Below are 22,143 nucleotides of genomic sequence, written 5' to 3'. Positions count from 1 at the left end.
CGGAAAGCAGCACTGCCTGAGGTTGCAGTACATCGCCCTTGCGGCACCTGAACACAGCGGCCTGTAGGGCCAGGCTGACGCTCGAGTTCAGAAATAGCACGCTTCCCTCCAATTACGGTCTCTTGCGTGCTGCGTGTTTGGTTCTTCTCACAGCGAATCGTGCTGTACATTCCTGAGGCTGACGCAGCTCAAGCGAGCAATCGGCGCGGCAGCATTATAGCGAGAACAGCAAAACGATGCATCGGCCGGGAGTCGAACCCGGGCCGCCCGCGTGGTAGGCCAACAGCCTACCACTTTTTTAGTTGTTGTTCTCATTTTGTTAGTTGCATTTGTTGGGGGCGGTCGTCCGTGCTTCCCGAGCACATTCCAGGGTAGGTGTCTGCAGGGAAAGTGGGATTGCCACCCAACGACGTCGGATACAACCGAAAAAAGTGCTACACACGCGGAGTCCCCCACTACACTGCCTAAAAGCGACCGCTCATCACTATCGTGTGAGTAACCTTGCAGCCGCGGCAACGAGTCTTGCCCAAAGACGCAGCGTGCGTGGAGGCGCGGCCCGAACGCGTGTGGATGCACCCTCCTACCTCGTAAAGCGCCTACAGCTACCATCACCGTGGGCCGCTGCCGGCGGGCGGGAAGCCGACACAGCGCGGCGTTGGGAGCAGCGGGTGTGCGGTGGTGGTGTAATGGTGAGCATAGTTGCCTTCCAAGCAGTTGATCCGGGTTCGATTCCCGGCCACCGCAACGGGCGCAAATTTTTACGTATGAGTATGCGAGTCACGTGCAGGCCATCCTGTAGTATGTCCCGACTTGTCCCGACTTTGCTCGGCTGACGCGAAAGCTGACGCTTGGAATTCGCCCTTATCAAAAGGACAGGCGCTATAAACGGCTGTGAGAGGTGAGGTGTAGCGAGGTACCAAAACGACAGGCAAACTGCGACATTTTCTGCTCCTTCTTCTTGAACAAAAAAATAAAAAGAAAAGGGACGCAGTCGGTAGGACTCGAACCTACGCTCCCAGAGGGAATCTGATTTCTAGTCAGACGCCTTAACCACTCGGCCACGACTGCTCGTAGCTAAACGTTCCCTCGAATCGTGTATAATCGAACCGGTCTGCGCAGAATGCTGACAGGATACGAACTCCGTGCACTGATTACGGGAGGGCTACCAGCGCTACGAGACGAGCCATTACGGAAGCGTTAAAATCTTCGCCCGGACAGGGACTCGAACCCTGGACCCTTAGTTTAAAAGCCTAATGCTCTACCGACTGAGCTATCCGGGCTCACGCTTGTTGTGGATGAAGCGGCTGCAAGCAATGTGAATAACTGGAACGCGTGTGTAGGCGTACTACGGTAATTGCTGGCTTCTGGCGCAACTAGCGACTTCACCGACTTGCCACTGACGCTGGTAGCAGCCCAACAACGGACCAGTGCCTCTTCTCCCTTTATCCCGGTGCTGACAGTAATTGCATCTCGTGCCTGTTTCCCCCGATTACGCTCGGTTGAAGCTCCGGAAGGAGGGCGACAAACGAACGTTGGAAGGCCAAAACATGGACGGTCGTGTGCGCAAACACTTCCCATCCGGTACCGGGAGTCGAACCTGGGCCTCCTGGGTGAAAGCCAGGTATCCTAGCCACTTTTTTTTTTTTTTTTTTTACTCAGAAATGAATGTTCTTTATTTATACATAACAGTGTGAAAAATGCTGCTGCATGGGCATGAATGTATTATAACAAACAGAAAACACAAAAACCTATAAGTACTTTCTTTCACAGAGCATTCCACAAGATGAGCAAATTAGAATAACAAAAATCAGTCTTGATGCATTCTTATTTCAAACTTTAGTTAAAGTTTCTATGTTGGGTGCTCCTTTCTTCAAAACGATACTTTTCAATGACCGAGTTTCCCTTTGCATTTCTTGTGACCCTGTAATAGTACTTCAGTTTTTCAACATTCATCAAACGATCCAAGAAGTCTTCATCGTGTGTTATCAGTATGAGCTGAAAATTCTTGTTCTCCCTCCTTAAATTTATAAGGTCTGTGAGAGTTTCTCCAAGACTGTCTATGTTCTCCCTATCCAAATTTGTGGTTGGTTCATCCAGAGCTAAGATTCCACAATTAATACTTAGAATTTCTGCCAAAGCAATTCGGATAACAAGCGACGCTAGAACCTTCTGCCCAGCACTGCAGCGTCCCTTCATATCAATCTCAACATCATTCTTCACCTGAACAACCCGATAGTTGAATGTTCGCTTCTTGTCTGCACTCGTGGTTTCAGGAGCATCTGTTTTAATTTCTATATAATCAATATCATTCCCACGATAGATTTTTCGCCACAGTTCTCTTATAATCGTATTAATCTTCCTCATGCGCTCCTGATGAAAGTAAATGAGTGACCAATCCAAAGCGACAAAGTATTTGTTCAGATCAGCTGATGCTAGCTGGTTTACCTTAATTCGTCGCTGCAGATCATTGTATTTTTTTTCTGCATTTTTATATATGTCCTTATTTAGATCTCGTCGCAGAGTATTCACACTATCTCTTAATTCCTTAAATCGTCCTTCTGAAATTGATTTCTCCTCTTTGACAGCTGAAATTTCTCTGCAGAGACGACTTTTCTCTTCTTCAATGGTTTTCACTTGGAACTTACCAAGGCGCTGTTTTACTTTATCTATTACACTCTTCAGTTCTTCAGCTTCTACCTGTTTCTCCTTCAATATTTTGTTATCTTCAAGTTCTCTTGCTTTCAGCTGCTGATTTGAAATTTTTTCTTTAAGCTTATCAATGTTTTCACACGTTCTTCTGTTTTTATCTGCAAGGGTCTCCTTTTTAGAGTCCAGTTCTATCAATCTTTCTTGAACTGACGTAAGTTTCTCTTTCATGCCGCTCTGTTCATACCGTTGAATGCTATTATGCCAATTACAAATTTCATCATGTTTCCTTCCTTGCTCAACAATCTTATTTTGTCCCTGATCTACATTTTTTCGATTTTCTGTAACTCTAATATTTTTTGACTGCACTGCAGAATCAAGTGTCTCTCTAGCTTCTTGAAGTCGGGTCTCGAGCACCTCAATTTCTGACTGTATCATCACATGCATACTTTGCAACTCCTGCAAACGTTCCTCCAGTTGTCGACGTTTCTGCTGTCCACTTTCGAGCTTCAATTTCTTTTCCATAAGTACATTTTTGCGCTCCCTCAGCTGGTTGACTCTCTCTGAATGCCTTCTCAGTGACTCCTGCTTCATGTGGAGTGCACGCTGAATAGCACTGACTTGTGCTCGAAGCTCCTCCTGCTCTGCCAGGGCTTCCTCCATGGAGCGTGACGATCCTGTGGGCATCTTAGACTGCAGCTCCTGAATTTCTTTGTCTATGCGGCGCAGTTCTGTCTGCAACTGATCAATGCGGACTACATCTCCTTGGATATCCTTTGCCATCTGCTCCTTTGCTTTTGGACCCAGTAACTGCTCCTTCAAATCTTTAATCTGTTTCCGAGCTGCATCTAAAGCCTCTTCTGTTTGATGAAGTGACTCTTTCATTTCTGGTATCTCCTTGGTGCGCATGATATCAGTTCTTTCATAAGCAGGTTTCATTTGCAAAAGTTTATCATATTCCTTTAGCTTATTTTCTAGTTCTTTCTTATTGTCCTGAAGGCGTGCTGGGACTTCACTGACTTTATTACTCAGTTCATATGCAAGTTCAGCAGCTTCAGAAGCGGCTTCAAACTCCCTATGACACAATGGACAGCAAGGATCTTCCTGTTCCAGTTTCTGAATGTAGCGACGGAACATGTATTCCGAAGCACTGAGCGTTCCTTTTTGGTCCTGCAGTTCTTGTATTCTATCAGAAACACTTTGTATGTACTCATCAAAATCTTGCCTGCCACACAAATCATATATTTCTTCTTCAAATTTTCGCAGCTCTCTTTCTTTCAAATCCAACTGCTCCTTGTGATGGGCTCGTTTCACTTCAAGTGCAGCCGCCTCATTCTGCTTACTATTTATCTTCTCATTGATGTTGTTGATCTGACGAGTCAGTTGAAGCATGCAAGCATCCAAGTCATGTTTCAAATTTTGTTGTGGCACTGTAAACAAAAGGTGGCGCAGTGCTTCATTGTGTTTGTTCTTTAGTTTTTTGAGTTCGGACTCCTTAGATGCCTTCAGTTTGTTCTGGATATCAAGCTGTGCCTGCTCACTACTCAACAGCTGCAATGTCTGAACTTCTTTATCCACAATAACTAGCTTATCATCCAGCCTGTTGCTCTCTTGGTGCTGATCTCTAATTTCTTTTTTCAGCTGTTCTTCATCAAGTTCTTGACAAGGAGTTTCCCAGTTAGTTTTTGCTTGCTCCAGTTCTCTTCCTAATTTGACAAGTTCTTCACCAGATTTCTCTATATCTTCAATTTCTGTTTTGACACTCCATTCTTCAGCTTTATTATCTTCTGCTTGTCGTTTTTTTGAGGTGATTTCCTGCTCTAGCTTTGCTTTAGTGTCTCTAGCAATGTCTATTTTACTTTGGAGTTCCTGCTCTTCTCTTTGAAACCTGTTCCGTAACTGCTCAAACTGTACCTTTGACTCTCTTATTTTATCGTCGACTTGATGCATTAAATTTGAGACAAGAACTTCTGAAGAAAATGTATCTTCTTTTACTCTTATTTGAAATGTTTCTGCCAATCTCTGTAGATTCTTATTGCGTGCATCTATTCGAGTATTATGATCTTCTTCCTCTTTCTGAAGTTTTCCAAGAGTCATCTGCTCTTGGCTTGTTTCTTCCAATACTCGCTCCTCATCCCTAGATATCTGCTGAAGTTCAATCTCCATAGATTTCAAGTGCTCCTGCCAGTTCCTTGCTTCAGTTTTAAAACTGTTGATTAAATCAGTTATTTCTTCTAAAGTTTTCCACGCAAGCACTTCCTTAATATTCTTCTTTAAATCTGATTGTTGCGATTCTAGTATTTTCATCTTGTCTTCAGCTCTTTCTTTCTCCCTGGTGAGCTGAAGGAAATCCTTTTCCACATCACAAATTTCATCTAGTTTTTCTAGCAAAGGTGATAGTTTATCGCTCAAGTTATCTATTTTGTCCTGAGTTACTGCCAGACGACTCTCTGCCTCTTGTAAATCCTTCTTTTTTGAAACAGTCTCATCTTTTATCTCTTGTTGTGATTTCAGAAGTTTCTCATCAGTGCTGATTTCTGTATTTACTGCTTTCCTAAGATCTCTGATGTGTTCCAAACATTTATTAAGTTTTGTTGCATCGAATATGGAATCAAACTTCTCCTTGAGTTTCTTTCCCTCATCCATTGGCCAGTTAGAATCTTCTTGATGGCAAAATATAACATTGCTCAGAACAGCTTTTGATACACCAAAAACATGAGACATTTCTAAATTTACATCAATGCACCGTCCACCAACCTGTACAACTTCACCACTAGACTTCTTCCTATGAATTACTGGATCCAGTGTTTTCAATTGCAAATTTTTTGCCTTCTGTGTTGTTTGTAACGTACGTGTGATGACAACTTCTTCGCCTTTGCGATCAGCCATCAACAATTTTATTTGGCCCCTTGTCTCTGGCTGACGAGCCATCTTCGGGTCATGAACAAACGACTGCCCTTGTTTAGTTCCTGCTGGCACCTCACCTGTAGCTGCATACTTCAGGGCTTCAATTGTCGTCGTCTTACCACATCCGTTCTGCCCTAATATCAGCGTCACAGGTGATTGAAACGTAATCATCTGCTGATCACTGTCGTTCGGACCAAAGCTTCGGATTCCCTGTATCTGCATCTTAAGTAATCTAGCCATTATATCGAATTTTAAAGGACCGAATACGAACAAATAACTGTAAACAATATCAATAGTGATACAATCCGTCACATCACGGAAGGGCGCCTATCCTCTAATCAGTGTTACCTACATTAATGTACCAATTGCGCTTTCATAATATGACACTATCTTTAAAACACAAATCATCAACAATTTCTGACAGCCAAATTTCCACGCTGAAAACACATGCCATACACCCGCCAATATCTAATCATGTTTACCATCACTAGACCACACCGGATTTGCTCGATAAACGTGAGATTTACTCCCTCTCCTCTCGCATTTCGTGCTGAATCCGGACTCAGTGGTGTTCTCTGTTTGCGAGCATATTTGCGCGTGCAGACTGGCATGGCGCACAGCTCGAAACTGACTATTCATTGCTGTTTGCATCATATTTTACTCATAACAGGGGAGGAGAAAGGTCAAAGTTGTACCTTGCCATAAGTGGATGTAAACGTTTTGACGCTGAGGCGTGGACTCCTTGTGGATAACAAACGACAATTCAGTTCGTTCCCTAGCAACAGCAACGCCGTTAATTCAGCCATGATGTACAGCAAATTAAATGCCCCTGGTGAGGGTCAAACTCCCTAACTTAAGATTATGAGACCTACGCGCTACCCATTGCGCTACCGAGGCACGTCTGCAACCAACGTCCCAGGAAACTTGGTAACTCTCGCATATTAGAGACAGACAGTTTGCGCTTTCTCAAGAATCTGTTGTGTTGCTACACGTGCTTTCCCGACTTGCTAGATTAAACTGCTGCCGCAGCTTTGTCAACGGAAAGCAGCACTGCCTGAGGTTGCAGTACATCGCCCTTGCGGCACCTGAACACAGCGGCCTGTAGGGCCAGGCTGACGCTCGAGTTCAGAAATAGCACGCTTCCCTCCAATTACGGTCTCTTGCGTGCTGCGTGTTTGGTTCTTCTCACAGCGAATCGTGCTGTACATTCCTGAGGCTGACGCAGCTCAAGCGAGCAATCGGCGCGGCAGCATTATAGCGAGAACAGCAAAACGATGCATCGGCCGGGAGTCGAACCCGGGCCGCCCGCGTGGTAGGCCAACAGCCTACCACTTTTTTAGTTGTTGTTCTCATTTTGTTAGTTGCATTTGTTGGGGGCGGTCGTCCGTGCTTCCCGAGCACATTCCAGGGTAGGTGTCTGCAGGGAAAGTGGGATTGCCACCCAACGACGTCGGATACAACCGAAAAAAGTGCTACACACGCGGAGTCCCCCACTACACTGCCTAAAAGCGACCGCTCATCACTATCGTGTGAGTAACCTTGCAGCCGCGGCAACGAGTCTTGCCCAAAGACGCAGCGTGCGTGGAGGCGCGGCCCGAACGCGTGTGGATGCACCCTCCTACCTCGTAAAGCGCCTACAGCTACCATCACCGTGGGCCGCTGCCGGCGGGCGGGAAGCCGACACAGCGCGGCGTTGGGAGCAGCGGGTGTGCGGTGGTGGTGTAATGGTGAGCATAGTTGCCTTCCAAGCAGTTGATCCGGGTTCGATTCCCGGCCACCGCAACGGGCGCAAATTTTTACGTATGAGTATGCGAGTCACGTGCAGGCCATCCTGTAGTATGTCCCGACTTGTCCCGACTTTGCTCGGCTGACGCGAAAGCTGACGCTTGGAATTCGCCCTTATCAAAAGGACAGGCGCTATAAACGGCTGTGAGAGGTGAGGTGTAGCGAGGTACCAAAACGACAGGCAAACTGCGACATTTTCTGCTCCTTCTTCTTGAACAAAAAAATAAAAAGAAAAGGGACGCAGTCGGTAGGACTCGAACCTACGCTCCCAGAGGGAATCTGATTTCTAGTCAGACGCCTTAACCACTCGGCCACGACTGCTCGTAGCTAAACGTTCCCTCGAATCGTGTATAATCGAACCGGTCTGCGCAGAATGCTGACAGGATACGAACTCCGTGCACTGATTACGGGAGGGCTACCAGCGCTACGAGACGAGCCATTACGGAAGCGTTAAAATCTTCGCCCGGACAGGGACTCGAACCCTGGACCCTTAGTTTAAAAGCCTAATGCTCTACCGACTGAGCTATCCGGGCTCACGCTTGTTGTGGATGAAGCGGCTGCAAGCAATGTGAATAACTGGAACGCGTGTGTAGGCGTACTACGGTAATTGCTGGCTTCTGGCGCAACTAGCGACTTCACCGACTTGCCACTGACGCTGGTAGCAGCCCAACAACGGACCAGTGCCTCTTCTCCCTTTATCCCGGTGCTGACAGTAATTGCATCTCGTGCCTGTTTCCCCCGATTACGCTCGGTTGAAGCTCCGGAAGGAGGGCGACAAACGAACGTTGGAAGGCCAAAACATGGACGGTCGTGTGCGCAAACACTTCCCATCCGGTACCGGGAGTCGAACCTGGGCCTCCTGGGTGAAAGCCAGGTATCCTAGCCACTTTTTTTTTTTTTTTTTTTACTCAGAAATGAATGTTCTTTATTTATACATAACAGTGTGAAAAATGCTGCTGCATGGGCATGAATGTATTATAACAAACAGAAAACACAAAAACCTATAAGTACTTTCTTTCACAGAGCATTCCACAAGATGAGCAAATTAGAATAACAAAAATCAGTCTTGATGCATTCTTATTTCAAACTTTAGTTAAAGTTTCTATGTTGGGTGCTCCTTTCTTCAAAACGATACTTTTCAATGACCGAGTTTCCCTTTGCATTTCTTGTGACCCTGTAATAGTACTTCAGTTTTTCAACATTCATCAAACGATCCAAGAAGTCTTCATCGTGTGTTATCAGTATGAGCTGAAAATTCTTGTTCTCCCTCCTTAAATTTATAAGGTCTGTGAGAGTTTCTCCAAGACTGTCTATGTTCTCCCTATCCAAATTTGTGGTTGGTTCATCCAGAGCTAAGATTCCACAATTAATACTTAGAATTTCTGCCAAAGCAATTCGGATAACAAGCGACGCTAGAACCTTCTGCCCAGCACTGCAGCGTCCCTTCATATCAATCTCAACATCATTCTTCACCTGAACAACCCGATAGTTGAATGTTCGCTTCTTGTCTGCACTCGTGGTTTCAGGAGCATCTGTTTTAATTTCTATATAATCAATATCATTCCCACGATAGATTTTTCGCCACAGTTCTCTTATAATCGTATTAATCTTCCTCATGCGCTCCTGATGAAAGTAAATGAGTGACCAATCCAAAGCGACAAAGTATTTGTTCAGATCAGCTGATGCTAGCTGGTTTACCTTAATTCGTCGCTGCAGATCATTGTATTTTTTTTCTGCATTTTTATATATGTCCTTATTTAGATCTCGTCGCAGAGTATTCACACTATCTCTTAATTCCTTAAATCGTCCTTCTGAAATTGATTTCTCCTCTTTGACAGCTGAAATTTCTCTGCAGAGACGACTTTTCTCTTCTTCAATGGTTTTCACTTGGAACTTACCAAGGCGCTGTTTTACTTTATCTATTACACTCTTCAGTTCTTCAGCTTCTACCTGTTTCTCCTTCAATATTTTGTTATCTTCAAGTTCTCTTGCTTTCAGCTGCTGATTTGAAATTTTTTCTTTAAGCTTATCAATGTTTTCACACGTTCTTCTGTTTTTATCTGCAAGGGTCTCCTTTTTAGAGTCCAGTTCTATCAATCTTTCTTGAACTGACGTAAGTTTCTCTTTCATGCCGCTCTGTTCATACCGTTGAATGCTATTATGCCAATTACAAATTTCATCATGTTTCCTTCCTTGCTCAACAATCTTATTTTGTCCCTGATCTACATTTTTTCGATTTTCTGTAACTCTAATATTTTTTGACTGCACTGCAGAATCAAGTGTCTCTCTAGCTTCTTGAAGTCGGGTCTCGAGCACCTCAATTTCTGACTGTATCATCACATGCATACTTTGCAACTCCTGCAAACGTTCCTCCAGTTGTCGACGTTTCTGCTGTCCACTTTCGAGCTTCAATTTCTTTTCCATAAGTACATTTTTGCGCTCCCTCAGCTGGTTGACTCTCTCTGAATGCCTTCTCAGTGACTCCTGCTTCATGTGGAGTGCACGCTGAATAGCACTGACTTGTGCTCGAAGCTCCTCCTGCTCTGCCAGGGCTTCCTCCATGGAGCGTGACGATCCTGTGGGCATCTTAGACTGCAGCTCCTGAATTTCTTTGTCTATGCGGCGCAGTTCTGTCTGCAACTGATCAATGCGGACTACATCTCCTTGGATATCCTTTGCCATCTGCTCCTTTGCTTTTGGACCCAGTAACTGCTCCTTCAAATCTTTAATCTGTTTCCGAGCTGCATCTAAAGCCTCTTCTGTTTGATGAAGTGACTCTTTCATTTCTGGTATCTCCTTGGTGCGCATGATATCAGTTCTTTCATAAGCAGGTTTCATTTGCAAAAGTTTATCATATTCCTTTAGCTTATTTTCTAGTTCTTTCTTATTGTCCTGAAGGCGTGCTGGGACTTCACTGACTTTATTACTCAGTTCATATGCAAGTTCAGCAGCTTCAGAAGCGGCTTCAAACTCCCTATGACACAATGGACAGCAAGGATCTTCCTGTTCCAGTTTCTGAATGTAGCGACGGAACATGTATTCCGAAGCACTGAGCGTTCCTTTTTGGTCCTGCAGTTCTTGTATTCTATCAGAAACACTTTGTATGTACTCATCAAAATCTTGCCTGCCACACAAATCATATATTTCTTCTTCAAATTTTCGCAGCTCTCTTTCTTTCAAATCCAACTGCTCCTTGTGATGGGCTCGTTTCACTTCAAGTGCAGCCGCCTCATTCTGCTTACTATTTATCTTCTCATTGATGTTGTTGATCTGACGAGTCAGTTGAAGCATGCAAGCATCCAAGTCATGTTTCAAATTTTGTTGTGGCACTGTAAACAAAAGGTGGCGCAGTGCTTCATTGTGTTTGTTCTTTAGTTTTTTGAGTTCGGACTCCTTAGATGCCTTCAGTTTGTTCTGGATATCAAGCTGTGCCTGCTCACTACTCAACAGCTGCAATGTCTGAACTTCTTTATCCACAATAACTAGCTTATCATCCAGCCTGTTGCTCTCTTGGTGCTGATCTCTAATTTCTTTTTTCAGCTGTTCTTCATCAAGTTCTTGACAAGGAGTTTCCCAGTTAGTTTTTGCTTGCTCCAGTTCTCTTCCTAATTTGACAAGTTCTTCACCAGATTTCTCTATATCTTCAATTTCTGTTTTGACACTCCATTCTTCAGCTTTATTATCTTCTGCTTGTCGTTTTTTTGAGGTGATTTCCTGCTCTAGCTTTGCTTTAGTGTCTCTAGCAATGTCTATTTTACTTTGGAGTTCCTGCTCTTCTCTTTGAAACCTGTTCCGTAACTGCTCAAACTGTACCTTTGACTCTCTTATTTTATCGTCGACTTGATGCATTAAATTTGAGACAAGAACTTCTGAAGAAAATGTATCTTCTTTTACTCTTATTTGAAATGTTTCTGCCAATCTCTGTAGATTCTTATTGCGTGCATCTATTCGAGTATTATGATCTTCTTCCTCTTTCTGAAGTTTTCCAAGAGTCATCTGCTCTTGGCTTGTTTCTTCCAATACTCGCTCCTCATCCCTAGATATCTGCTGAAGTTCAATCTCCATAGATTTCAAGTGCTCCTGCCAGTTCCTTGCTTCAGTTTTAAAACTGTTGATTAAATCAGTTATTTCTTCTAAAGTTTTCCACGCAAGCACTTCCTTAATATTCTTCTTTAAATCTGATTGTTGCGATTCTAGTATTTTCATCTTGTCTTCAGCTCTTTCTTTCTCCCTGGTGAGCTGAAGGAAATCCTTTTCCACATCACAAATTTCATCTAGTTTTTCTAGCAAAGGTGATAGTTTATCGCTCAAGTTATCTATTTTGTCCTGAGTTACTGCCAGACGACTCTCTGCCTCTTGTAAATCCTTCTTTTTTGAAACAGTCTCATCTTTTATCTCTTGTTGTGATTTCAGAAGTTTCTCATCAGTGCTGATTTCTGTATTTACTGCTTTCCTAAGATCTCTGATGTGTTCCAAACATTTATTAAGTTTTGTTGCATCGAATATGGAATCAAACTTCTCCTTGAGTTTCTTTCCCTCATCCATTGGCCAGTTAGAATCTTCTTGATGGCAAAATATAACATTGCTCAGAACAGCTTTTGATACACCAAAAACATGAGACATTTCTAAATTTACATCAATGCACCGTCCACCAACCTGTACAACTTCACCACTAGACTTCTTCCTATGAATTACTGGATCCAGTGTTTTCAATTGCAAATTTTTTGCCTTCTGTGTTGTTTGTAACGTACGTGTGATGACAACTTCTTCGCCTTTGCGATCAGCCATCAACAATTTTATTTGGCCCCTTGTCTCTGGCTGACGAGCCATCTTCGGGTCATGAACAAACGACTGCCCTTGTTTAGTTCCTGCTGGCACCTCACCTGTAGCTGCATACTTCAGGGCTTCAATTGTCGTCGTCTTACCACATCCGTTCTGCCCTAATATCAGCGTCACAGGTGATTGAAACGTAATCATCTGCTGATCACTGTCGTTCGGACCAAAGCTTCGGATTCCCTGTATCTGCATCTTAAGTAATCTAGCCATTATATCGAATTTTAAAGGACCGAATACGAACAAATAACTGTAAACAATATCAATAGTGATACAATCCGTCACATCACGGAAGGGCGCCTATCCTCTAATCAGTGTTACCTACATTAATGTACCAATTGCGCTTTCATAATATGACACTATCTTTAAAACACAAATCATCAACAATTTCTGACAGCCAAATTTCCACGCTGAAAACACATGCCATACACCCGCCAATATCTAATCATGTTTACCATCACTAGACCACACCGGATTTGCTCGATAAACGTGAGATTTACTCCCTCTCCTCTCGCATTTCGTGCTGAATCCGGACTCAGTGGTGTTCTCTGTTTGCGAGCATATTTGCGCGTGCAGACTGGCATGGCGCACAGCTCGAAACTGACTATTCATTGCTGTTTGCATCATATTTTACTCATAACAGGGGAGGAGAAAGGTCAAAGTTGTACCTTGCCATAAGTGGATGTAAACGTTTTGACGCTGAGGCGTGGACTCCTTGTGGATAACAAACGACAATTCAGTTCGTTCCCTAGCAACAGCAACGCCGTTAATTCAGCCATGATGTACAGCAAATTAAATGCCCCTGGTGAGGGTCAAACTCCCTAACTTAAGATTATGAGACCTACGCGCTACCCATTGCGCTACCGAGGCACGTCTGCAACCAACGTCCCAGGAAACTTGGTAACTCTCGCATATTAGAGACAGACAGTTTGCGCTTTCTCAAGAATCTGTTGTGTTGCTACACGTGCTTTCCCGACTTGCTAGATTAAACTGCTGCCGCAGCTTTGTCAACGGAAAGCAGCACTGCCTGAGGTTGCAGTACATCGCCCTTGCGGCACCTGAACACAGCGGCCTGTAGGGCCAGGCTGACGCTCGAGTTCAGAAATAGCACGCTTCCCTCCAATTACGGTCTCTTGCGTGCTGCGTGTTTGGTTCTTCTCACAGCGAATCGTGCTGTACATTCCTGAGGCTGACGCAGCTCAAGCGAGCAATCGGCGCGGCAGCATTATAGCGAGAACAGCAAAACGATGCATCGGCCGGGAGTCGAACCCGGGCCGCCCGCGTGGTAGGCCAACAGCCTACCACTTTTTTAGTTGTTGTTCTCATTTTGTTAGTTGCATTTGTTGGGGGCGGTCGTCCGTGCTTCCCGAGCACATTCCAGGGTAGGTGTCTGCAGGGAAAGTGGGATTGCCACCCAACGACGTCGGATACAACCGAAAAAAGTGCTACACACGCGGAGTCCCCCACTACACTGCCTAAAAGCGACCGCTCATCACTATCGTGTGAGTAACCTTGCAGCCGCGGCAACGAGTCTTGCCCAAAGACGCAGCGTGCGTGGAGGCGCGGCCCGAACGCGTGTGGATGCACCCTCCTACCTCGTAAAGCGCCTACAGCTACCATCACCGTGGGCCGCTGCCGGCGGGCGGGAAGCCGACACAGCGCGGCGTTGGGAGCAGCGGGTGTGCGGTGGTGGTGTAATGGTGAGCATAGTTGCCTTCCAAGCAGTTGATCCGGGTTCGATTCCCGGCCACCGCAACGGGCGCAAATTTTTACGTATGAGTATGCGAGTCACGTGCAGGCCATCCTGTAGTATGTCCCGACTTGTCCCGACTTTGCTCGGCTGACGCGAAAGCTGACGCTTGGAATTCGCCCTTATCAAAAGGACAGGCGCTATAAACGGCTGTGAGAGGTGAGGTGTAGCGAGGTACCAAAACGACAGGCAAACTGCGACATTTTCTGCTCCTTCTTCTTGAACAAAAAAATAAAAAGAAAAGGGACGCAGTCGGTAGGACTCGAACCTACGCTCCCAGAGGGAATCTGATTTCTAGTCAGACGCCTTAACCACTCGGCCACGACTGCTCGTAGCTAAACGTTCCCTCGAATCGTGTATAATCGAACCGGTCTGCGCAGAATGCTGACAGGATACGAACTCCGTGCACTGATTACGGGAGGGCTACCAGCGCTACGAGACGAGCCATTACGGAAGCGTTAAAATCTTCGCCCGGACAGGGACTCGAACCCTGGACCCTTAGTTTAAAAGCCTAATGCTCTACCGACTGAGCTATCCGGGCTCACGCTTGTTGTGGATGAAGCGGCTGCAAGCAATGTGAATAACTGGAACGCGTGTGTAGGCGTACTACGGTAATTGCTGGCTTCTGGCGCAACTAGCGACTTCACCGACTTGCCACTGACGCTGGTAGCAGCCCAACAACGGACCAGTGCCTCTTCTCCCTTTATCCCGGTGCTAACAGTAATTGCATCTCGTGCCTGTTTCCCCCGATTACGCTCGGTTGAAGCTCCGGAAGGAGGGCGACAAACGAACGTTGGAAGGCCAAAACATGGACGGTCGTGTGCGCAAACACTTCCCATCCGGTACCGGGAGTCGAACCTGGGCCTCCTGGGTGAAAGCCAGGTATCCTAGCCACTTTTTTTTTTTTTTTTTTTACTCAGAAATGAATGTTCTTTATTTATACATAACAGTGTGAAAAATGCTGCTGCATGGGCATGAATGTATTATAACAAACAGAAAACACAAAAACCTATAAGTACTTTCTTTCACAGAGCATTCCACAAGATGAGCAAATTAGAATAACAAAAATCAGTCTTGATGCATTCTTATTTCAAACTTTAGTTAAAGTTTCTATGTTGGGTGCTCCTTTCTTCAAAACGATACTTTTCAATGACCGAGTTTCCCTTTGCATTTCTTGTGACCCTGTAATAGTACTTCAGTTTTTCAACATTCATCAAACGATCCAAGAAGTCTTCATCGTGTGTTATCAGTATGAGCTGAAAATTCTTGTTCTCCCTCCTTAAATTTATAAGGTCTGTGAGAGTTTCTCCAAGACTGTCTATGTTCTCCCTATCCAAATTTGTGGTTGGTTCATCCAGAGCTAAGATTCCACAATTAATACTTAGAATTTCTGCCAAAGCAATTCGGATAACAAGCGACGCTAGAACCTTCTGCCCAGCACTGCAGCGTCCCTTCATATCAATCTCAACATCATTCTTCACCTGAACAACCCGATAGTTGAATGTTCGCTTCTTGTCTGCACTCGTGGTTTCAGGAGCATCTGTTTTAATTTCTATATAATCAATATCATTCCCACGATAGATTTTTCGCCACAGTTCTCTTATAATCGTATTAATCTTCCTCATGCGCTCCTGATGAAAGTAAATGAGTGACCAATCCAAAGCGACAAAGTATTTGTTCAGATCAGCTGATGCTAGCTGGTTTACCTTAATTCGTCGCTGCAGATCATTGTATTTTTTTTCTGCATTTTTATATATGTCCTTATTTAGATCTCGTCGCAGAGTATTCACACTATCTCTTAATTCCTTAAATCGTCCTTCTGAAATTGATTTCTCCTCTTTGACAGCTGAAATTTCTCTGCAGAGACGACTTTTCTCTTCTTCAATGGTTTTCACTTGGAACTTACCAAGGCGCTGTTTTACTTTATCTATTACACTCTTCAGTTCTTCAGCTTCTACCTGTTTCTCCTTCAATATTTTGTTATCTTCAAGTTCTCTTGCTTTCAGCTGCTGATTTGAAATTTTTTCTTTAAGCTTATCAATGTTTTCACACGTTCTTCTGTTTTTATCTGCAAGGGTCTCCTTTTTAGAGTCCAGTTCTATCAATCTTTCTTGAACTGACGTAAGTTTCTCTTTCATGCCGCTCTGTTCATACCGTTGAATGCTATTATGCCAATTACAAATTTCATCATGTTTCCTTCCTTGCTCAACAATCTTATTTTGTCCCTGATCTACATTTTTTCGATTTTCTGTAACTCTAATATTTTTTGACTGCACTGCAGAATCAAGTGTCTCTCTAGCTTCTTGAAGTCGGGTCTCGAGCACCTCAATTTCTGACTGTATCATCACATGCATACTTTGCAACTCCTGCAAACGTTCCTCCAGTTGTCGACGTTTCTGCTGTCCACTTTCGAGCTTCAATTTCTTTTCCATAAGTACATTTTTGCGCTCCCTCAGCTGGTTGACTCTCTCTGAATGCCTTCTCAGTGACTCCTGCTTCATGTGGAGTGCACGCTGAATAGCACTGACTTGTGCTCGAAGCTCCTCCTGCTCTGCCAGGGCTTCCTCCATGGAGCGTGACGATCCTGTGGGCATCTTAGACTGCAGCTCCTGAATTTCTTTGTCTATGCGGCGCAGTTCTGTCTGCAACTGATCAATGCGGACTACATCTCCTTGGATATCCTTTGCCATCTGCTCCTTTGCTTTTGGACCCAGTAACTGCTCCTTCAAATCTTTAATCTGTTTCCGAGCTGCATCTAAAGCCTCTTCTGTTTGATGAAGTGACTCTTTCATTTCTGGTATCTCCTTGGTGCGCATGATATCAGTTCTTTCATAAGCAGGTTTCATTTGCAAAAGTTTATCATATTCCTTTAGCTTATTTTCTAGTTCTTTCTTATTGTCCTGAAGGCGTGCTGGGACTTCACTGACTTTATTACTCAGTTCATATGCAAGTTCAGCAGCTTCAGAAGCGGCTTCAAACTCCCTATGACACAATGGACAGCAAGGATCTTCCTGTTCCAGTTTCTGAATGTAGCGACGGAACATGTATTCCGAAGCACTGAGCGTTCCTTTTTGGTCCTGCAGTTCTTGTATTCTATCAGAAACACTTTGTATGTACTCATCAAAATCTTGCCTGCCACACAAATCATATATTTCTTCTTCAAATTTTCGCAGCTCTCTTTCTTTCAAATCCAACTGCTCCTTGTGATGGGCTCGTTTCACTTCAAGTGCAGCCGCCTCATTCTGCTTACTATTTATCTTCTCATTGATGTTGTTGATCTGACGAGTCAGTTGAAGCATGCAAGCATCCAAGTCATGTTTCAAATTTTGTTGTGGCACTGTAAACAAAAGGTGGCGCAGTGCTTCATTGTGTTTGTTCTTTAGTTTTTTGAGTTCGGACTCCTTAGATGCCTTCAGTTTGTTCTGGATATCAAGCTGTGCCTGCTCACTACTCAACAGCTGCAATGTCTGAACTTCTTTATCCACAATAACTAGCTTATCATCCAGCCTGTTGCTCTCTTGGTGCTGATCTCTAATTTCTTTTTTCAGCTGTTCTTCATCAAGTTCTTGACAAGCAGTTTCCCAGTTAGTTTTTGCTTGCTCCAGTTCTCTTCCTAATTTGACAAGTTCTTCACCAGATTTCTCTATATCTTCAATTTCTGTTTTGACACTCCATTCTTCAGCTTTATTATCTTCTGCTTGTCGTTTTTTTGAGGTGATTTCCTGCTCTAGCTTTGCTTTAGTGTCTCTAGCAATGTCTATTTTACTTTGGAGTTCCTGCTCTTCTCTTTGAAACCTGTTCCGTAACTGCTCAAACTGTACCTTTGACTCTCTTATTTTATCGTCGACTTGATGCATTAAATTTGAGACAAGAACTTCTGAAGAAAATGTATCTTCTTTTACTCTTATTTGAAATGTTTCTGCCAATCTCTGTAGATTCTTATTGCGTGCATCTATTCGAGTATTATGATCTTCTTCCTCTTTCTGAAGTTTTCCAAGAGTCATCTGCTCTTGGCTTGTTTCTTCCAATACTCGCTCCTCATCCCTAGATATCTGCTGAAGTTCAATCTCCATAGATTTCAAGTGCTCCTGCCAGTTCCTTGCTTCAGTTTTAAAACTGTTGATTAAATCAGTTATTTCTTCTAAAGTTTTCCACTCAAGCACTTCCTTAATATTCTTCTTTAAATCTGATTGTTGCGATTCTAGTATTTTCATCTTGTCTTCAGCTCTTTCTTTCTCCCTGGTGAGCTGAAGGAAATCCTTTTCCACATCACAAATTTCATCTAGTTTTTCTAGCAAAGGTGATAGTTTATCGCTCAAGTTATCTATTTTGTCCTGAGTTACTGCCAGACGACTCTCTGCCTCTTGTAAATCCTTCTTTTTTGAAACAGTCTCATCTTTTATCTCTTGTTGTGATTTCAGAAGTTTCTCATCAGTGCTGATTTCTGTATTTACTGCTTTCCTAAGATCTCTGATGTGTTCCAAACATTTATTAAGTTTTGTTGCATCGAATATGGAATCAAACTTCTCCTTGAGTTTCTTTCCCTCATCCATTGGCCAGTTAGAATCTTCTTGATGGCAAAATATAACATTGCTCAGAACAGCTTTTGATACACCAAAAACATGAGACATTTCTAAATTTACATCAATGCACCGTCCACCAACCTGTACAACTTCACCACTAGACTTCTTCCTATGAATTACTGGATCCAGTGTTTTCAATTGCAAATTTTTTGCCTTCTGTGTTGTTTGTAACGTACGTGTGATGACAACTTCTTCGCCTTTGCGATCAGCCATCAACAATTTTATTTGGCCCCTTGTCTCTGGCTGACGAGCCATCTTCGGGTCATGAACAAACGACTGCCCTTGTTTAGTTCCTGCTGGCACCTCACCTGTAGCTGCATACTTCAGGGCTTCAATTGTCGTCGTCTTACCACATCCGTTCTGCCCTAATATCAGCGTCACAGGTGATTGAAACGTAATCATCTGCTGATCACTGTCGTTCGGACCAAAGCTTCGGATTCCCTGTATCTGCATCTTAAGTAATCTAGCCATTATATCGAATTTTAAAGGACCGAATACGAACAAATAACTGTAAACAATATCAATAGTGATACAATCCGTCACATCACGGAAGGGCGCCTATCCTCTAATCAGTGTTACCTACATTAATGTACCAATTGCGCTTTCATAATATGACACTATCTTTAAAACACAAATCATCAACAATTTCTGACAGCCAAATTTCCACGCTGAAAACACATGCCATACACCCGCCAATATCTAATCATGTTTACCATCACTAGACCACACCGGATTTGCTCGATAAACGTGAGATTTACTCCCTCTCCTCTCGCATTTCGTGCTGAATCCGGACTCAGTGGTGTTCTCTGTTTGCGAGCATATTTGCGCGTGCAGACTGGCATGGCGCACAGCTCGAAACTGACTATTCATTGCTGTTTGCATCATATTTTACTCATAACAGGGGAGGAGAAAGGTCAAAGTTGTACCTTGCCATAAGTGGATGTAAACGTTTTGACGCTGAGGCGTGGACTCCTTGTGGATAACAAACGACAATTCAGTTCGTTCCCTAGCAACAGCAACGCCGTTAATTCAGCCATGATGTACAGCAAATTAAATGCCCCTGGTGAGGGTCAAACTCCCTAACTTAAGATTATGAGACCTACGCGCTACCCATTGCGCTACCGAGGCACGTCTGCAACCAACGTCCCAGGAAACTTGGTAACTCTCGCATATTAGAGACAGACAGTTTGCGCTTTCTCAAGAATCTGTTGTGTTGCTACACGTGCTTTCCCGACTTGCTAGATTAAACTGCTGCCGCAGCTTTGTCAACGGAAAGCAGCACTGCCTGAGGTTGCAGTACATCGCCCTTGCGGCACCTGAACACAGCGGCCTGTAGGGCCAGGCTGACGCTCGAGTTCAGAAATAGCACGCTTCCCTCCAATTACGGTCTCTTGCGTGCTGCGTGTTTGGTTCTTCTCACAGCGAATCGTGCTGTACATTCCTGAGGCTGACGCAGCTCAAGCGAGCAATCGGCGCGGCAGCATTATAGCGAGAACAGCAAAACGATGCATCGGCCGGGAGTCGAACCCGGGCCGCCCGCGTGGTAGGCCAACAGCCTACCACTTTTTTAGTTGTTGTTCTCATTTTGTTAGTTGCATTTGTTGGGGGCGGTCGTCCGTGCTTCCCGAGCACATTCCAGGGTAGGTGTCTGCAGGGAAAGTGGGATTGCCACCCAACGACGTCGGATACAACCGAAAAAAGTGCTACACACGCGGAGTCCCCCACTACACTGCCTAAAAGCGACCGCTCATCACTATCGTGTGAGTAACCTTGCAGCCGCGGCAACGAGTCTTGCCCAAAGACGCAGCGTGCGTGGAGGCGCGGCCCGAACGCGTGTGGATGCACCCTCCTACCTCGTAAAGCGCCTACAGCTACCATCACCGTGGGCCGCTGCCGGCGGGCGGGAAGCCGACACAGCGCGGCGTTGGGAGCAGCGGGTGTGCGGTGGTGGTGTAATGGTGAGCATAGTTGCCTTCCAAGCAGTTGATCCGGGTTCGATTCCCGGCCACCGCAACGGGCGCAAATTTTTACGTATGAGTATGCGAGCCACGTGCAGGCCATCCTGTAGTATGTCCCGACTTGTCCCGACTTTGCTCGGCTGACGCGAAAGCTGACGCTTGGAATTCGCCCTTATCAAAAGGACAGGCGCTATAAACGGCTGTGAGAGGTGAGGTGTAGCGAGGTACCAAAACGACAGGCAAACTGCGACATTTTCTGCTCCTTCTTCTTGAACAAAAAAATAAAAAGAAAAGGGACGCAGTCGGTAGGACTCGAACCTACGCTCCCAGAGGGAATCTGATTTCTAGTCAGACGCCTTAACCACTCGGCCACGACTGCTCGTAGCTAAACGTTCCCTCGAATCGTGTATAATCGAACCGGTCTGCGCAGAATGCTGACAGGATACGAACTCCGTGCACTGATTACGGGAGGGCTACCAGCGCTACGAGACGAGCCATTACGGAAGCGTTAAAATCTTCGCCCGGACAGGGACTCGAACCCTGGACCCTTAGTTTAAAAGCCTAATGCTCTACCGACTGAGCTATCCGGGCTCACGCTTGTTGTGGATGAAGCGGCTGCAAGCAATGTGAATAACTGGAACGCGTGTGTAGGCGTACTACGGTAATTGCTGGCTTCTGGCGCAACTAGCGACTTCACCGACTTGCCACTGACGCTGGTAGCAGCCCAACAACGGACCAGTGCCTCTTCTCCCTTTATCCCGGTGCTAACAGTAATTGCATCTCGTGCCTGTTTCCCCCGATTACGCTCGGTTGAAGCTCCGGAAGGAGGGCGACAAACGAACGTTGGAAGGCCAAAACATGGACGGTCGTGTGCGCAAACACTTCCCATCCGGTACCGGGAGTCGAACCTGGGCCTCCTGGGTGAAAGCCAGGTATCCTAGCCACTTTTTTTTTTTTTTTTTTTACTCAGAAATGAATGTTCTTTATTTATACATAACAGTGTGAAAAATGCTGCTGCATGGGCATGAATGTATTATAACAAACAGAAAACACAAAAACCTATAAGTACTTTCTTTCACAGAGCATTCCACAAGATGAGCAAATTAGAATAACAAAAATCAGTCTTGATGCATTCTTATTTCAAACTTTAGTTAAAGTTTCTATGTTGGGTGCTCCTTTCTTCAAAACGATACTTTTCAATGACCGAGTTTCCCTTTGCATTTCTTGTGACCCTGTAATAGTACTTCAGTTTTTCAACATTCATCAAACGATCCAAGAAGTCTTCATCGTGTGTTATCAGTATGAGCTGAAAATTCTTGTTCTCCCTCCTTAAATTTATAAGGTCTGTGAGAGTTTCTCCAAGACTGTCTATGTTCTCCCTATCCAAATTTGTGGTTGGTTCATCCAGAGCTAAGATTCCACAATTAATACTTAGAATTTCTGCCAAAGCAATTCGGATAACAAGCGACGCTAGAACCTTCTGCCCAGCACTGCAGCGTCCCTTCATATCAATCTCAACATCATTCTTCACCTGAACAACCCGATAGTTGAATGTTCGCTTCTTGTCTGCACTCGTGGTTTCAGGAGCATCTGTTTTAATTTCTATATAATCAATATCATTCCCACGATAGATTTTTCGCCACAGTTCTCTTATAATCGTATTAATCTTCCTCATGCGCTC

The 22,143-nt window shown here is 44.6% G+C and overlaps 7 protein-coding genes and 12 non-coding genes across 19 annotated transcripts; 4 read left to right on the top strand and 15 right to left on the bottom strand.

The window, feature by feature from the left end:
• The first annotated feature begins 672 nt into the window (after positions 1–672).
• Trnag-ucc lies at positions 673–744 on the top strand. The gene has a single exon. It is a non-coding gene; the product is annotated as a tRNA-Gly (tRNA).
• Positions 745–986: 242 nt separating this feature from the next.
• On the bottom strand, positions 987–1,068 carry Trnas-aga. Its single transcript has one exon. It is a non-coding gene; the product is annotated as a tRNA-Ser (tRNA).
• A 139-nt stretch (positions 1,069–1,207) lies between these two features.
• Trnak-uuu lies at positions 1,208–1,280 on the bottom strand. Its single transcript has one exon. It is a non-coding gene; the product is annotated as a tRNA-Lys (tRNA).
• Positions 1,281–1,836: 556 nt separating this feature from the next.
• LOC124744215 (DNA repair protein RAD50-like) lies at positions 1,837–2,364 on the bottom strand. The gene has a single exon (XM_047248924.1). The coding sequence runs from the start codon at positions 2,362–2,364 to the stop codon at positions 1,837–1,839; it is 528 nt and encodes a 175-aa protein (XP_047104880.1).
• An 82-nt stretch (positions 2,365–2,446) lies between these two features.
• On the bottom strand, positions 2,447–5,793 carry LOC124744213 (DNA repair protein RAD50-like). Its single transcript, XM_047248923.1, has 2 exons — positions 2,646–5,793; positions 2,447–2,457 (listed from the first exon to the last, which is right to left on the bottom strand). Exons 1-2 carry the CDS (start codon positions 5,791–5,793, stop codon positions 2,447–2,449), a joined length of 3,159 nt encoding a protein of 1,052 aa, XP_047104879.1.
• A 1,470-nt stretch (positions 5,794–7,263) lies between these two features.
• Positions 7,264–7,335, top strand: Trnag-ucc. Its single transcript has one exon. It is a non-coding gene; the product is annotated as a tRNA-Gly (tRNA).
• Positions 7,336–7,577: 242 nt separating this feature from the next.
• On the bottom strand, positions 7,578–7,659 carry Trnas-aga. The gene has a single exon. It is a non-coding gene; the product is annotated as a tRNA-Ser (tRNA).
• Positions 7,660–7,798: 139 nt separating this feature from the next.
• Trnak-uuu lies at positions 7,799–7,871 on the bottom strand. The gene has a single exon. It is a non-coding gene; the product is annotated as a tRNA-Lys (tRNA).
• Positions 7,872–8,427: 556 nt separating this feature from the next.
• LOC124744212 (DNA repair protein RAD50-like) lies at positions 8,428–8,955 on the bottom strand. The gene has a single exon (XM_047248922.1). It carries the CDS (start codon positions 8,953–8,955, stop codon positions 8,428–8,430), a length of 528 nt encoding a protein of 175 aa, XP_047104878.1.
• An 82-nt stretch (positions 8,956–9,037) lies between these two features.
• LOC124744211 (DNA repair protein RAD50-like) lies at positions 9,038–12,384 on the bottom strand. The gene is made up of 2 exons (XM_047248921.1): positions 9,237–12,384; positions 9,038–9,048 (listed from the first exon to the last, which is right to left on the bottom strand). The coding sequence occupies exons 1-2, from the start codon at positions 12,382–12,384 to the stop codon at positions 9,038–9,040; spliced, it is 3,159 nt and encodes a 1,052-aa protein (XP_047104877.1).
• Positions 12,385–13,854: 1,470 nt separating this feature from the next.
• Trnag-ucc lies at positions 13,855–13,926 on the top strand. Its single transcript has one exon. It is a non-coding gene; the product is annotated as a tRNA-Gly (tRNA).
• A 242-nt stretch (positions 13,927–14,168) lies between these two features.
• Positions 14,169–14,250, bottom strand: Trnas-aga. The gene has a single exon. It is a non-coding gene; the product is annotated as a tRNA-Ser (tRNA).
• A 139-nt stretch (positions 14,251–14,389) lies between these two features.
• Positions 14,390–14,462, bottom strand: Trnak-uuu. The gene has a single exon. It is a non-coding gene; the product is annotated as a tRNA-Lys (tRNA).
• A 556-nt stretch (positions 14,463–15,018) lies between these two features.
• LOC124744210 (DNA repair protein RAD50-like) lies at positions 15,019–15,546 on the bottom strand. Its single transcript, XM_047248920.1, has one exon. The coding sequence runs from the start codon at positions 15,544–15,546 to the stop codon at positions 15,019–15,021; it is 528 nt and encodes a 175-aa protein (XP_047104876.1).
• Positions 15,547–15,628: 82 nt separating this feature from the next.
• LOC124744209 (DNA repair protein RAD50-like) lies at positions 15,629–18,975 on the bottom strand. The gene is made up of 2 exons (XM_047248919.1): positions 15,828–18,975; positions 15,629–15,639 (listed from the first exon to the last, which is right to left on the bottom strand). The coding sequence occupies exons 1-2, from the start codon at positions 18,973–18,975 to the stop codon at positions 15,629–15,631; spliced, it is 3,159 nt and encodes a 1,052-aa protein (XP_047104875.1).
• A 1,470-nt stretch (positions 18,976–20,445) lies between these two features.
• Trnag-ucc lies at positions 20,446–20,517 on the top strand. Its single transcript has one exon. It is a non-coding gene; the product is annotated as a tRNA-Gly (tRNA).
• A 242-nt stretch (positions 20,518–20,759) lies between these two features.
• On the bottom strand, positions 20,760–20,841 carry Trnas-aga. Its single transcript has one exon. It is a non-coding gene; the product is annotated as a tRNA-Ser (tRNA).
• A 139-nt stretch (positions 20,842–20,980) lies between these two features.
• On the bottom strand, positions 20,981–21,053 carry Trnak-uuu. Its single transcript has one exon. It is a non-coding gene; the product is annotated as a tRNA-Lys (tRNA).
• Positions 21,054–21,609: 556 nt separating this feature from the next.
• Positions 21,610–22,137, bottom strand: LOC124744208 (DNA repair protein RAD50-like). Its single transcript, XM_047248918.1, has one exon. It carries the CDS (start codon positions 22,135–22,137, stop codon positions 21,610–21,612), a length of 528 nt encoding a protein of 175 aa, XP_047104874.1.
• Between the last annotated feature and the right edge of the window lie 6 nt (positions 22,138–22,143).

Source organism: Schistocerca piceifrons, unplaced genomic scaffold, assembly GCF_021461385.2.
Source record: "Schistocerca piceifrons isolate TAMUIC-IGC-003096 unplaced genomic scaffold, iqSchPice1.1 HiC_scaffold_279, whole genome shotgun sequence".
NCBI classification, from domain to species: Eukaryota; Metazoa; Arthropoda; class Insecta; order Orthoptera; family Acrididae; genus Schistocerca; species Schistocerca piceifrons.
This window is presented reverse-complemented; position numbering and strand designations above follow the sequence as displayed.